The sequence below is a fragment of the Phalangium opilio genome, unplaced genomic scaffold (genome assembly GCF_054372755.1).
Source record: "Phalangium opilio isolate 3A_F unplaced genomic scaffold, DU_Popi_V2 ptg000106l_1, whole genome shotgun sequence".
Classification (NCBI taxonomy): domain Eukaryota; kingdom Metazoa; phylum Arthropoda; class Arachnida; order Opiliones; family Phalangiidae; genus Phalangium; species Phalangium opilio.
In genome coordinates, this window is record NW_028324208.1 from 2,915,722 (window position 1) to 2,928,887 (window position 13,166).

Here is a 13,166-nt window from a genome sequence, read left to right on the forward strand (position 1 = left end):
CACGTTGCAATTCTTATATTAAAGATACTGGGCAGGGTTCGTACAAAATTTTAGGAATGAATTTCTCTGACTTTTCCAGGTTTTCCCTGACCATTTATGCAAATTCACACAGACTAATTATATAGAGATATGACGAAAATATATTTAAAAATTACTTTATTTTGGTTTACAAATGTAACAATTGAGTAATTTTGAACTTTACCGGCATTTGAGATCAAATTTATCACATTTTAAATTCATTATCACAAAAGGTCTAGGAACTTTAGGATACACCACAACCATTTTTTTAATTTAATCCTTCCATTTCTAGTTTTCTTATGCTCTTGTTAAAATCCTCGTCTTCTAATGAACGAGTGAGTGCCATCTTTTGTTTTTTCGCTTTTAATTCTTTTAATTCGCTGAGTTTTCTTTTCTTAAGTTCTTTAACTTTTTTAATTTTTTCATCGTTATCGACTTTTTCTTTAAGTGCACATTCATATTTGGTGCGAGCCCCTTTGACAAATCTGAGCATATTCTTATCTACGTCAACTTCATTTAGTCCACCAGAAGCGGAAATACCATCACTAACGTGACGCAAGGCTTTCAGTGAATCTTCGTGTAAATTTTCCACCAACATTCCCTTATTGATAGAAAAGCCACTTTCTACACTGGCGTTGCCATGGAAAACTGTTAAAACTAGTTTACAAACGTTCCATAGATCTTTGTACTTTGATTCTGACATCGTGTTGGAGTAGAAGTTGTCAAGTCTTTTTCTTCACCTTGTTTTGGTTCTTTAAGAAATTTTTCAAATTTGACTTTCAATTCACTTTTTGAATTTGATGCTTTGCAAAAAAGTGGAAAATTGCTGCTGAGCTTTTTCTGCGAAACTTTCTTCAATCCAATTACTACTAAACAATGCTTTCAAGCAAATTTTCAATCTTTCTTGGGCGATTTTAGGCTTTTTCGATATTAGTTCTGGGTCTAAAGATGAGATCCCTTTATCAAGGCTATATTGCAATGGGGAACGTTCCAAAATTTTCTGGGCTGTAGCTGCTACAAATACTCTGCATTGCATTTGAAATTCCCGTTTTTGTTTTTCGCTGATACCGTTGGCCTCCAAAACCGATGTCAACCTTAACTGGGGCTAACAAATTTTCGATTTTTGACAAGTCGATGTTGAGAAGTTTACCTATTGAATTTGCACTTTAAATAACAGCTGGAGTAACGCATCTTCTCAACAAAACGTTAACCACCTCTAAAAGTGCAGGGTACAAATACGGTCCAAGCGGCAGATCAGATTGAAATCGACGTAAAAAAGGCTCCAAATCACTGGCGATGGTTTTGAAAAATGCCAATTTAGGAAGCATCAAAGGGTCACTCACTCCGTTCTTAACATTGGTAACAGATATATTGGATGGCAATTTAGCAGAAGATACGTATTTCTTAATATCTTGATAGATTTGAATGGCCCTTTCTGCACACTTGGCATTTTCGACCCACCTTATGGCGCAAAACCTTTGTGGGAAGATTGTCGACCCCGTAACAGATGTATAATCAGCTCGTCTAGCTGGGGTGTCCTTCAGCAAATAATATATTCCTCTTAGGAAAGCGGTTACATCCCATTTAACAGCCTTATATCCAGTTTGCAAGGCTCCATTTAAGACATGCAACCCGCAAGATCCCAAGTCTAAAATTTTCCGATCGCTGGGCTCTACCTCTTTTTCATCTCTTAATGAGGTCAAAAATGAGCAGTTCACATTAGGGCCATCCATACTTATTTGTAGAATGTTCTCCGTTTTCAAGGGAGAAATCCATTCTTTAAACTTGGCAAGAATATCTTTAGCTGTAGCGTGACCCATAAATACTGAATTAAAATATCTGGTTGAAACCTGGCCACGAACATTATCCCAACATCAAATGTGGATGTCCATTTGGCCTCTCTGCGAGACCTTGTTTAATGCTTCATCAAAGCATATTACAAACGTTTCAACTTCATCCAAATGTTTTTTAAGTTGATCTTGTAAATACGGAGCTAAACCGTATGTTATGACGTACTTAGCTTTCTTCCCTTTCATAGCAAATTCTTCTGCAATCTTGCTATCTGGGAACATTCTTTGAAAAAGATCACCGTCTTCATTTAAAGAATGAAATGACTGCCTCTTTTGCACCAGTCGTTTCAGTTGATGTGCTAGGGGATTCTTCCTTGGTCATTGATTTAAACAAGGAAGAGTTTCCCACTTGTCTCTGGGTAGCACTTTGTACATTTTTGATGTTTTTAGGACCGGCAGCGTGACTTTTTATAGCTTGTACTCCCATATAGCTCAGTGTAAATGTCTTGTTACAAATTTTGCAAGATGCTTTATTTGCTTCATCTTTTACAGGCTGAAGCCAAATTTGATATTCCGGGTGTAAATCGAGATTGAGCCAATCATTTTTAAAAATAGTTTTCTTTGATGACATGGTAGAAACCTTAATAAATAAAGCTTTATTAGGGATATTCCTATAAGACCAAGGTCTGGTTTACATAGGAGTCCTTCGTAATTTAAGTCAAAATTTTTTAAAATAAATTTTTTTATATCTTTTTAAAAATGTTAAAAGAGCTTTGATATAAAATTTAAGCCTTGGTTAAAACAAAACTGGTTTTATTTATACGCATAATCATGATGAAAATTCTACATTATACTTAAAAACATATACAGGTTTATTTCATTTTAATATTTCAAATTTATTGTGTATGAAATTTGAGTAACAAATTGAACTTACAGTTAAACTTCGGTCATGATAATAATAAAACGGTGCGGCATACCTGCGGCGTACGCGTACCCGCCAATTCGCTACTCCACGAGACTCATTCCATGTTGCCGCCGCCACCACCACAGAGGGTCGCTACTAGTCACTAGAGTGTGGGCCTAGTCATAGCCCACTCGATCATGCGCATCACGACGCAAGCTGCTCGCTCTATAATCTACATATATTTTGCACACAAACTAAATTTTTCTGACAGAACTTTAAGCAACAGAATTATTTCCAACTTTATGGGCAAATTTTCAATTTCCCTGACTTTTCCCTGACTTTTTGGCCCCATTCTCATTTTCCCTGACCTTTTGGTGCCATTTTCGATTTTCCTGACTTTTCCAGGTTTTCCAGGTCGTGTACGAACCCTACTGGGAATAAATTTGTCCAAACCGTTTTAATTTAACCACGGAATTCTCACTCACACATATCACAACAAAACATCATTGACGATCGTTTAAATGTTTTGTAGAAAACTAGAAACTCCGACTAAAAGCCAACTTCTTAACCAAGGCTTAATTTACACCGTTCCGACAGAAGCAGACGTGAGCCATTTTCGCTCCCAAAATCACAAGATAAAAATAGTGCTAAAGTGGAAGTGTGGAAGTTAATGCGCTGGAGCGCTAAAAAATGGGGTAACTATTTCTTTGGGAGTTGTATGAATCCGCTGAGCTTTACGGCGAAACTTTAACCAGTTTCGTACTTCGGGTTATTATGAACTTTTCAAAATGCACATACGTGAAGGGTTGCATTTCAAAAATTGGTTCCAGGCCGTAATAAAAACATTGTTCAAGCGCTTTAATCGGTTTACTATAAGAAATTAGTACCGACATCAGTTGCAGGTTTTCGTGCAATTGCGGTGAGCTTCTCAACCAAGAGGTGTTGAGAATGAAGTGCGAGTAGTCGAACCCAAGGTCGGGCTGCGAAATGTAAATGCCTCCGTTTTCTATCAAGAACAATTTACTATCGGAATCAGATGACAGGAATTCTCCCAAGAACCAAGACAAATAGAGGTCCACTGTGATTAGAGACTTTTCACCAGAAATAATCGAAATGTATCCATCAAGCTTCGTATAATCCGTTATAGTACTAAACAGTTTCTCCTGATCCACTGCGTCTAGCCATTCTTTAACAACTTTATCCTGGCTTGCCTGTAGATACGCACCAATGACATCAAAAGAATGGAGGACTTAACGCGACACGCCTATACCTACCAAATATTTCAGATAGACTAATACTTCGGTAGCTTTAATTATTGTTGGTGGAATTCCCGATTTGATCAAGTCCGAGAGAGTGTCGATACTATTTTACCTTTCCGTCGTGAATTCCGTCCGCAAGAAACAACCCAAGAAAAACAGCACGAAAGTCACTCCGATCAGCCACGAGGCAGCGAGTTGACGACAAGTTATGTGGGGGAAAATGGAGGGAATCGCTGTCGATAACATAATTGTCTCATTAAAGCACCAGCTATCTGTTGTTATGGGAACACAATTGCTGCTAATCAGTAATTACTTACGTTCAGCGCACAAGAGCGACACGTTCACCCAGACATTTTCCAGGGTTTCTTGAGCCATTTTCTTGACAACTCTCTTGGTGGGCAACGATTTGTATTTGTTGGTTACGATGGAGTGAAAGACGAGCAAAAGTGACTGAAGCACCATGGTGGACAGCGTTAAAATAACCACCTAATTTAAATAAGAATGGAATTCAATGAACTGAATATCGAGTTGATTATAATTGAAAAAATGACCGGAATGTCCATATTTAAGAACGACAAGGAAATGGACGTGACATTCGTCGGGGCGGAGGACAACATAATAGTCTTGATCATGTGGTGGACCGGAGACGGACTGAAATATTCCTGTCGGCAATCGAAAAATGAACGGATCTTGGGTATCATGATCATATTTGAATTCTTGAACAAGAACAGAAGTTATTAAAAATTTGCGCATCCGTAGACTTAAGTATTGGTGTTAAATCTAAAAAATGAAATAATGTAAAAAATAACCTAAACGCAAATTGATCGCTACTCGGGCATAAAAAATATAGATTTAGTTTTTTATCTTCTACATATAAACTGTAAACGCTACCATAGAAAATCAGTTATCAGTTACCAGTTCTAAGTTGTCAGTACTAAATGAGCTTAGCTTGTAAATGTTTTCCTTTTATTAATAATTAACTATGTCATAAGAGTTCTCGTGACAAATAAAGTTTTTATAATATTTAACTCTAGTTGAAGTTACTTATAAGTTAGCCACTATCAGTTTATTATAATTAGAATTTAATTACCGCAAGGATATATTCAACATTTGGTCTTATTTCTTTTCAACTACTTTGAAAAAATCAGGAGCCGTGGTCAGTTTTGGAACATTAATTAAGGGCACTTTATGTCCTTCGTAAATTATTCTAAAATCGTAAGTTTCCATAACTTAGCAGTCAAAGTATTTTGTTGCTTGTTTTTTGAATAAGATTGAAATAATCGATTTCTATACGAAACTCGTTTTGATTAAACGAATATTTAAAGAATAATCAATAAAAATTCTTCTTTTAATCGTTAAAAATATCGAATAGTCGCCAGTGTCATACATTTAAAATTGTTCGAGTAGAAACAGGTGAGCTATATTAATATTCTGGAATATTCGCACACCAATTTGTCCTAACGAGCGAAAACTAGTGTGTTAACACGATTCTTACTCGTTATACCCATTTACTCGAATCTAATTCAAAGTAGTCTCAAAAATACTTCATATTGAGTGATCGTTTGAAATAATCCACCATGATGTTGAAAAATGACGCGCCACTCTCAATCTTCCAGTTTTCCTGGCTAGAGATATTCAAGTTTAATTGCCATCAAGAAGAAGAATTCCATCTGAGACTCGTGAGTGAATGTTGATAAACTCACCGTAAATGTCGTCACGTTCACGGAAGTCTCTTGGGCATACCTACATTATTTAACTAAAGTTCAAATTGACGATAACATTTTAGAATTGAAAATACAAATTCTAGATACTTGTATTAAAAATAACGATTATTTCCCATAAATTCAAATTCAGACTGCGCCATTTTGAAGTCCGAATAATTCCTAGCGAGTGCAATTCGAAACCCTCAGAGGCTGTAGAGAGTTGCAGATAGATATTTAATTAAGTGTTTTCAAGTAAGAGCATTAATTAATTCCTGGTAACAGTGACAGCGGAAAAACTTAAACGGTTAATCGCGCTTAAGTTCAAACTTCAAAATAAATCAAAGCCTTATTATTTCGTTTGACTTTTAAATTTCGGTAAATGTTTCGAGTAATGTAGGGTGACTGTTCACAAATTACAATGCGCAAATGAAACACTGACATTTTCCTGTTCCAAAGTAAAACAATAGGGAAGATTTTTGTTGAAAATTGAACTTCAGGCATGACGGTTTTTAAGCTAAGCGCAATTTGCTATAGTTGTGCTCTTTTGACGCTCGGTTTGATAATTTCCGATTAATTGCACGTAAATGTAGAAAGAAGAACTCAACTGTACTGGCCTTTGGAAGGTTGAAATCAGGTATATTTCAAGTTTGAGAAATGAGCCACTGCGAAAACTGTTAACCACACTCTCCTGAGCATTATACTACTTCTGGATCTGGAGTATAAAAAATGGCAAAATATTGGGGAAGAAATCAAGCTTGACTCGATATAGAAGTAAAGGCGTGTCACGTAATAAGTCTTTCATGTGACGCCAAAAACGCAGACATTCTGGTCAATATTGTCTATTGTCTCTAGTGTTATGGATAAGAACTGCAATCAATCGCACCATTAGAAGGAGTAGAGTTTAACATTGCAGAAAAAATACTTTTCAGCCTTCTAAAGGTGGATTGTACCTGAACTTTCCATTATGAAAATAACCTAACGATTACTCGCTTTTTCCGAAATTATGTTAAAACTAGATAGAATCTGTGGGAATTTCTGACATGTGGCTGCAACACGCATATAGGTCAATGCGCTATATTGATTTGACAAAATAATGTTGACAGCTTTTATTTAATTTTTTTTATCCTTTGATACAATATAATCTTTGCACGCAAATAGTTTTTTTAAATAAGTTAAAACTTCAAATGTGATTTTGCAATTCGAGGCGAACTATTCTATCAACGTGTTTTCTCAAATATACATGTGAAACATGCATTTTTGCCTTTTTGTTATTAATTCAAGGCAATTAAGTAATTTATTCTGAATTCCAATGCTGATAGGCCCGTTTAAAAGGAGACCACTTTATCGTCTTATTAAAATAAGAGTTAGGGTAGAAATCGGTTGAAGAATTTTTCGGTTAATACGGCGACTGCTGTTCCTGACAACAGCGTGAAAAGCAAGCAGAAAGGAGCCAAGGCCATAGTGTTTTTTAACGGTCTCTTCCACATTATGTGTTCCATTATGTAATATTTTTCAAAATACAGATACTTGAAGAATTGCGTTTCGATAAGTGGTTCCATGCTGTAATAGAAACATTGGTCAAGCGCTTTAATCGGTGTACAGTAAGAAATTAGTACCGACATCAGTTGGAGGTTTTCGTGCAATTGCGGTGAGCTTCTCAACCAAGAGGCGTTGAGAATGAAATGTGAGTATAGTCGAAACCAAGGTCGTTCTGCGAAAAGTAAAGGCCTCCTTTTTCTACCAAGAACATTTTGCTCTCAATAATCGGAATGTATCCATCAAGCTTCGTATAATCCGTCATAGTACTAAACAGTTTCTCATGATCCAGTGCGTCCAACCATTCTCTAACAACTTTATCCCGGGTTGCCTTTAGGGAAGCAACAATGACGCCAAACCAATGAAGGTCTTAACGCGACAACGCCCGTATCTACCAAATATTTCAGATAGTCGAAAACTCCGTTTTCCATGATCATTGTAGGTGGAATTCAGAATAAATTACTTAATTGCCTTGAATTAATAACAGAAAGGCAAAAATGCATGTTTCACATGTATATTTGAGAAAACACGTTGATAGAATAGTTCGCCTCGAATTGCAAAATCACATTTGAAGTTTTAACTTATTTAAAAAAACTATTTGCGTGCAAAGATTATATTGTATCAAAATTCCGGTCAAACTAGTGTGAGGTCCTAGGCCCACAGATTGTAATGGATTTTCATAGAGTTCTAGCCCTGGAGACGGCTTTTCAACGATTGGCGCTGAAGAAATTTGGAACACGCCCCACAGTTTGATTTGAATTGTCTTTCGGGTTCTTAAATAAAGAGTCATCCGTAAAACACTACAATTATAACTTGGTTCGGTCTATTCAAAATCTCCCAAAAAAACAACCCCGCCACAATTTCTCACGGACTTTTCAGAAACACCCTGTATAATATATGAACCGTGGCCATCCGTTTTGATGCCACTGATCCAAAGTTTTCAAGCTTAGAGAAGGAAATTTTTCAAACAAAGAGAAAGAAAATATTTCAAGCTTATAGAGTCAATTAAAAGGATTACACTTAATATTTAATTGCTCTTTCATTGAATGCGTTAAAGAATGACCAATAAAAGGGAGGGTGGAAAAAAATTAAGTGATTGTTTTATCGATTCTTCTGCAAATTATAACAGACATCTTCCTAGTATAACATCCAGAAAATATATCCAAATGTTTTTAAAATTATTTCAAATCAGCACATCCGACCATAAGCGTAAAGCCCTGCCTTCTTGTTAACAAAATGTACGAGACGCTCTATATGGAATAAAATTTAGCGAGATTTGATAAAAATTGAGAGCCATGTGACAATACTAGCGCGAGATATATAGTCACTCTATATCTTGTGCCACTGAGAATTTTGTTAACAAAAAGGTAGAGCGTTACGCGGTTGGTCGGAGGTGCAAATTTACAATTTTCAAACTAATTTGAAATTTAAAATTATTCCGAGATATTTCCTCGTTGTTTCACTATGCAGATTGGCCTTATGATTAGTAGACGAATCGATTAAAAAAACTACTTCATTTTACTATTCACCCTCCCTTTAAGAAGTTGTATTCGAAAAAATGTTGCCGGGGGGGGGGGAAGTAGAGATGATATGCATTAATTCTTCGCTCACTCGTCTATGCTCACGCACCTTGGAATTTTTAAAATTTCCAATAGACCCTTTTAAATAGGAGGGGGCGCAAAATCATCTACTTGAATTAGAGTTGATACGGAACATCCGGGCGGTATGTGGACGCAAAGACCTTATAGATAGGGCATCAAATTTTGCAGTCCACCAAACTCCTTTTATTTGAAGTCAAGTCTAACGTCCTTGGAACTGGAACCACACACCGGGTGTTCCGTCTGAAGGCAACAAGGTGGTCTAACTCTGGACTATTTTTCCCCAAACTTTTAAAAAGGAGCTATAACGCGCACAGAATCTGATGTGCGTTAACATATGGCGAGCCAAAGCGGACAAAATTCGAAATTCGCTCTCCCTCCTTAGATATTTCGCGCTCTCCCTCCTTATAATACCCTCGCTCCCTCTCTTTAAACCTCGCACCCTCCCTTCAAAACCTTCCCTCTCATTCAAAACCTCGCTCCCTCCCTTCAAAACCTTCCCTCTCTTTCAAAACCTCGCTCTCCCTCTTTTTAATACCCTCGCTCCCTCTCTTTAAGCCTCGCCCCCTCCCTGCAAAACCTTCCCTCTCTTTCTAAAACTCGCTCCCTCTCTTGAAACCTCGCTCCCTCCCTTCAAAACCTTCCCTCTCTTTCTAAACCTCGCTCTCCCTCCTTATAATACCTTCGCTCTCCCTCTTTATAATACCCTCGCTCCCTCTCTTTAAACCTCGCTCCCTCTCCTTATAAAAGCCTCGCTCTCCTTCCTTATAATACCCTCGCTCCCTCTCCATATAAAAGCCTCGCTCCCTCTCCATATAAAAGCCTCGCTCCCTCTCCATATAAAAGCCTCGCTCCCTCTCCTTATAAAAGCCTCGCTCTCCCTCCTTATAATACCCTCGCTCCCTCTCCTCATAAAAGCTTCGCTCCCTCTCCTTATAAATGCTTCGCTCCCTCTCCTTATAAAAGCCTCACTCCCCCTCTTCATAATAGAGTCGCTCCCCCTCTTTATAATAGACTCGCTTCCCCTCTTTATAATAGAGTCGCTCCCCCTCTTTATAATAGACTCGCTCCCCCTCTTTATAATAGAGTCGTACCCCCTCTTTATAATAGACTCGCTCCCCCTCTTTATAATAGACTCGCTCCCCCTCTTTATAATAGACTCGCTCCCCCTCTTTATAATAGACTCGCTCCCCCTCTTTATAATAGACTCGCTCCCCCTCTTTACAATAGCCGCGCTCTCTCCTCGGAAAAAACGGTCGCTCTCTCCCCTCAGGAAAACGGTCGCTCTCTCCCCTCAAGACAGCGTCCGGCCTTGCTTGTTTTTTATTGTTGCCTTCCACAGTACATTTTTTTGTTGGGATGAGCTATTTTGCAAAGCCATACAGTTGCGGTGAAGATATTCAAACAGCTCGTGCTACTTTGCAGACCGTATTTCAGGAGACTCATACTGCAGACTCTGTATAGGTTGGAATTATATACAAATTATTACGGATAATTACAGATAATTATAAAATAAAGTGCAAAATAAACTAAAATCTTATTATCCATATTTTTTTCATGTAACACCATGCCAATTTTCTGGATAATGTTAAAATAAAGTGACGTAGCTTATGGTTAAAAAGACAAAGCTCTGGTGCTTAACTATGCAAACGTTAGCTCACACGATTGTCAGATATTGAAGAGGTAATTTCGGAATTTACTCGGGTACAAGCATGCTTGTTGTAGTGTTTTTTCGACAGTCATTTAGGCGGTCCAAAACAGTCCGAAAATTAGTGAGTGCACTTTTCGGCAAATTGCAAAATGAATTAATTAATCTTCATTAACAAATTAATTCTAGTATCAATTTTGTCTGTAAGTTGTACTCAAGTATTTATTGCGCAACTTTAGAAATAATTGCTTTTGTGTTATGAATTTACTTAACTTTAAAGAATGTTTCCATTTCTCCCCCATCTCAGATTGGTGGTTGCCCGTTTCCGCACAGTTTTATTTTTCACACCTTAAAAACCCATAGCCCGTTTCCGCACAATTTTTATAACCCATTTCCGCACAGTTTAATAAAAAAAAACCATTTTTACTTTCTTTTAGAAACCTTAAGCTTGGGCTGCTAACTCATTGGAACGAAAATAGGAAAAATATGAGGTTTTATGATTATAAAATTTTCGATACTATTTAACGATAGATTTAATTTTGATGCAGATTTCACAAACGGTATTTAAAAAATGCTCCTTTTACTTCTATTTTTTAACAAAAACACACTTAATTTAATGCTAACGTCTATCAATACACTTTTCTTTATAGATAGTGATATTGCAATGGTCAAATAACAAGTTTAATAGGATACCTCTATTGTAGCATGACCTAACTGAACCAAACCGAACCCTAACCCCAACCGAACCCGAACCAAACCTAACCTAACCCCAACCGAACCCGAACCAAACCTAACCTAACCCTAACCGAACCCGAACCAAACCTAACCCTAAACGAACCTAACCTAACCAAAACCAAACCGAACCTAACCCCAACCGAAGCCGAACCAAACCGAATCCAACCCTAAACGAACCGAACCTAACCTAGCCAAAACCTAACCGAACCAAACAGAACCTAACCTAACCTAGCCAAAACCTAACTGAACCAAACAGAACCTAACTGTGTGGGAATGGGTTATGGTAAAAAATGGTGAACTAAAATTTTAATGTAGAAATGGTTTATAAAAAGTGTGCGGAATTGGGCTATGATTCCCGAAAATTGTGCGGAAATGGGCATCCTCGCTCAGATTTCCCAATCGGATTTTTTCCCCCAATTTTTCAGATTCCCATTTTCCCCGGAACCACGTTCCTCCCAAAGCTCTTAGATACAGAATTTAGTAAGGTGGAATTGATTAGGTTCGTTGCAGTTGTAATTGATTACTTTAGGCTATGTTTGGTTTTAATTGATTAAATTAGGTTAGATTTGGTCGGAATTGATTAAATTTGAAATGGCTGGATTTGCTTGGCATTGATTAAAGTAGATTTGGTTATGTTTGGTTGGAATTGCACAAATTAGATTAGTATTGGTTTGATTTGGCTGGATTTGATTTATTGAAGTAATGTTTCACTGGGTTTAAATAAATAAATTCAGGTTAGGTTTGGTTGAAATTGATTAAATTAGGTTAGGTCAGGTTTTTTTAAATTGATTAAATTCGGTTAGGTCAGGTTTGGTGGTAAGTGAATAAATAAGGTTAGATTTGGTTGGAATTCATTATTAAATTTGGTTAGGTTAGGTCGAGGGGGCTGACACTTCAGGAACTCGGTGTACAAGTGGAAATGAACTCCCAAGAACTCTCACGAATTCGCCAGAACTCCCAAGAACTCTCACGAATTCGCCAGAACTCCCAAGAACTCTCACGAATTCGCCAGAACTCCGAGATCTCTTGATTGAGAACTCCTGGAAACTAGCGAGAAATCTCTAGAATTTAGAATAAACTCGCTAGAATTCTCTCGAATTCAGAAGAACTCGCGAGAATTCTCACAAATTCAGAAGAACTCGCGAGAACTCTCACAAATTCAGAAGAACTCGCGAGAACTCTCACAAATTCAGAAGAACTCGCGAGAACTCTCACAAATTCAGAAGAACTCGCGAGAACTCTCACAAATTCAGAAGAACTAGCGAGAACTCTCACAAATTCAGAAGAACTCGCGAGAACTCTCACAAATTCAGAAGAACTCGCGAGAACTCTCTCGAATTCAGAAGAACTCGCACGAACTTTCCCGAATTCAGAAGAACTCGCACGAACTTTCCCGAATTCAGAAGAACTCGCACGAACTTTCCCGAATTCAGAAGAACTCGCACGAACTTTCCCGAATTCAGAAGAACTCAGAAACTCTTTCTAATTCGCCATATGTCTAATCTGCGCCACTAGCGGTTGGTCTGAAAACTACTCCCATTGAGTCTAGGGTGCCATACACGGGTTCGCAGAATTTCCGTCAGATGGCGCGGCGCTCGAGTCCTGGCGGTGATTCTGCAAACCCGTGTATGGCGCCCAAGACTCAATGGGAGTAGTTTTCAGACCGTCCGCAAGTGGCGCGGATTAGAACTCGCAAGAAACTCTTTGGAATTCAATAGAACACGCAAGAAACTCTTTGGAATTCAATAGAACTCGCCAGAAGCTCTTTGGAATTCAATAGGACTCGCAAGAAACTCTTCCGAATTCAATAGAACTCTCTCGTATTCAGAAGATCTCTTGCGAACTCAGCAAAATTCGAACTCAGGGTTACACAAAAAAATTAAGTGTCTACCCCCTCGCAATAAAGATTGTACGAACTGTACTTTTTCTTCTGATATCTTTATACTTTTGGTAATATCATAAGTTAATTATCCTC

General features: G+C 37.7%; 1 protein-coding gene across 1 annotated transcript; it reads right to left on the bottom strand.

Annotated features, from left to right (window-relative positions):
- Positions 1 to 286: 286 nt before the first annotated feature.
- Positions 287 to 1,838, bottom strand: LOC149624215 (uncharacterized). Its single transcript, XM_089852247.1, has 3 exons — positions 1,194 to 1,838; positions 807 to 1,123; positions 287 to 752 (listed from the first exon to the last, which is right to left on the bottom strand). The coding sequence occupies exons 1-3, from the start codon at positions 1,836 to 1,838 to the stop codon at positions 287 to 289; spliced, it is 1,428 nt and encodes a 475-aa protein (XP_089708373.1).
- Positions 1,839 to 13,166: the final 11,328 nt, after the last annotated feature.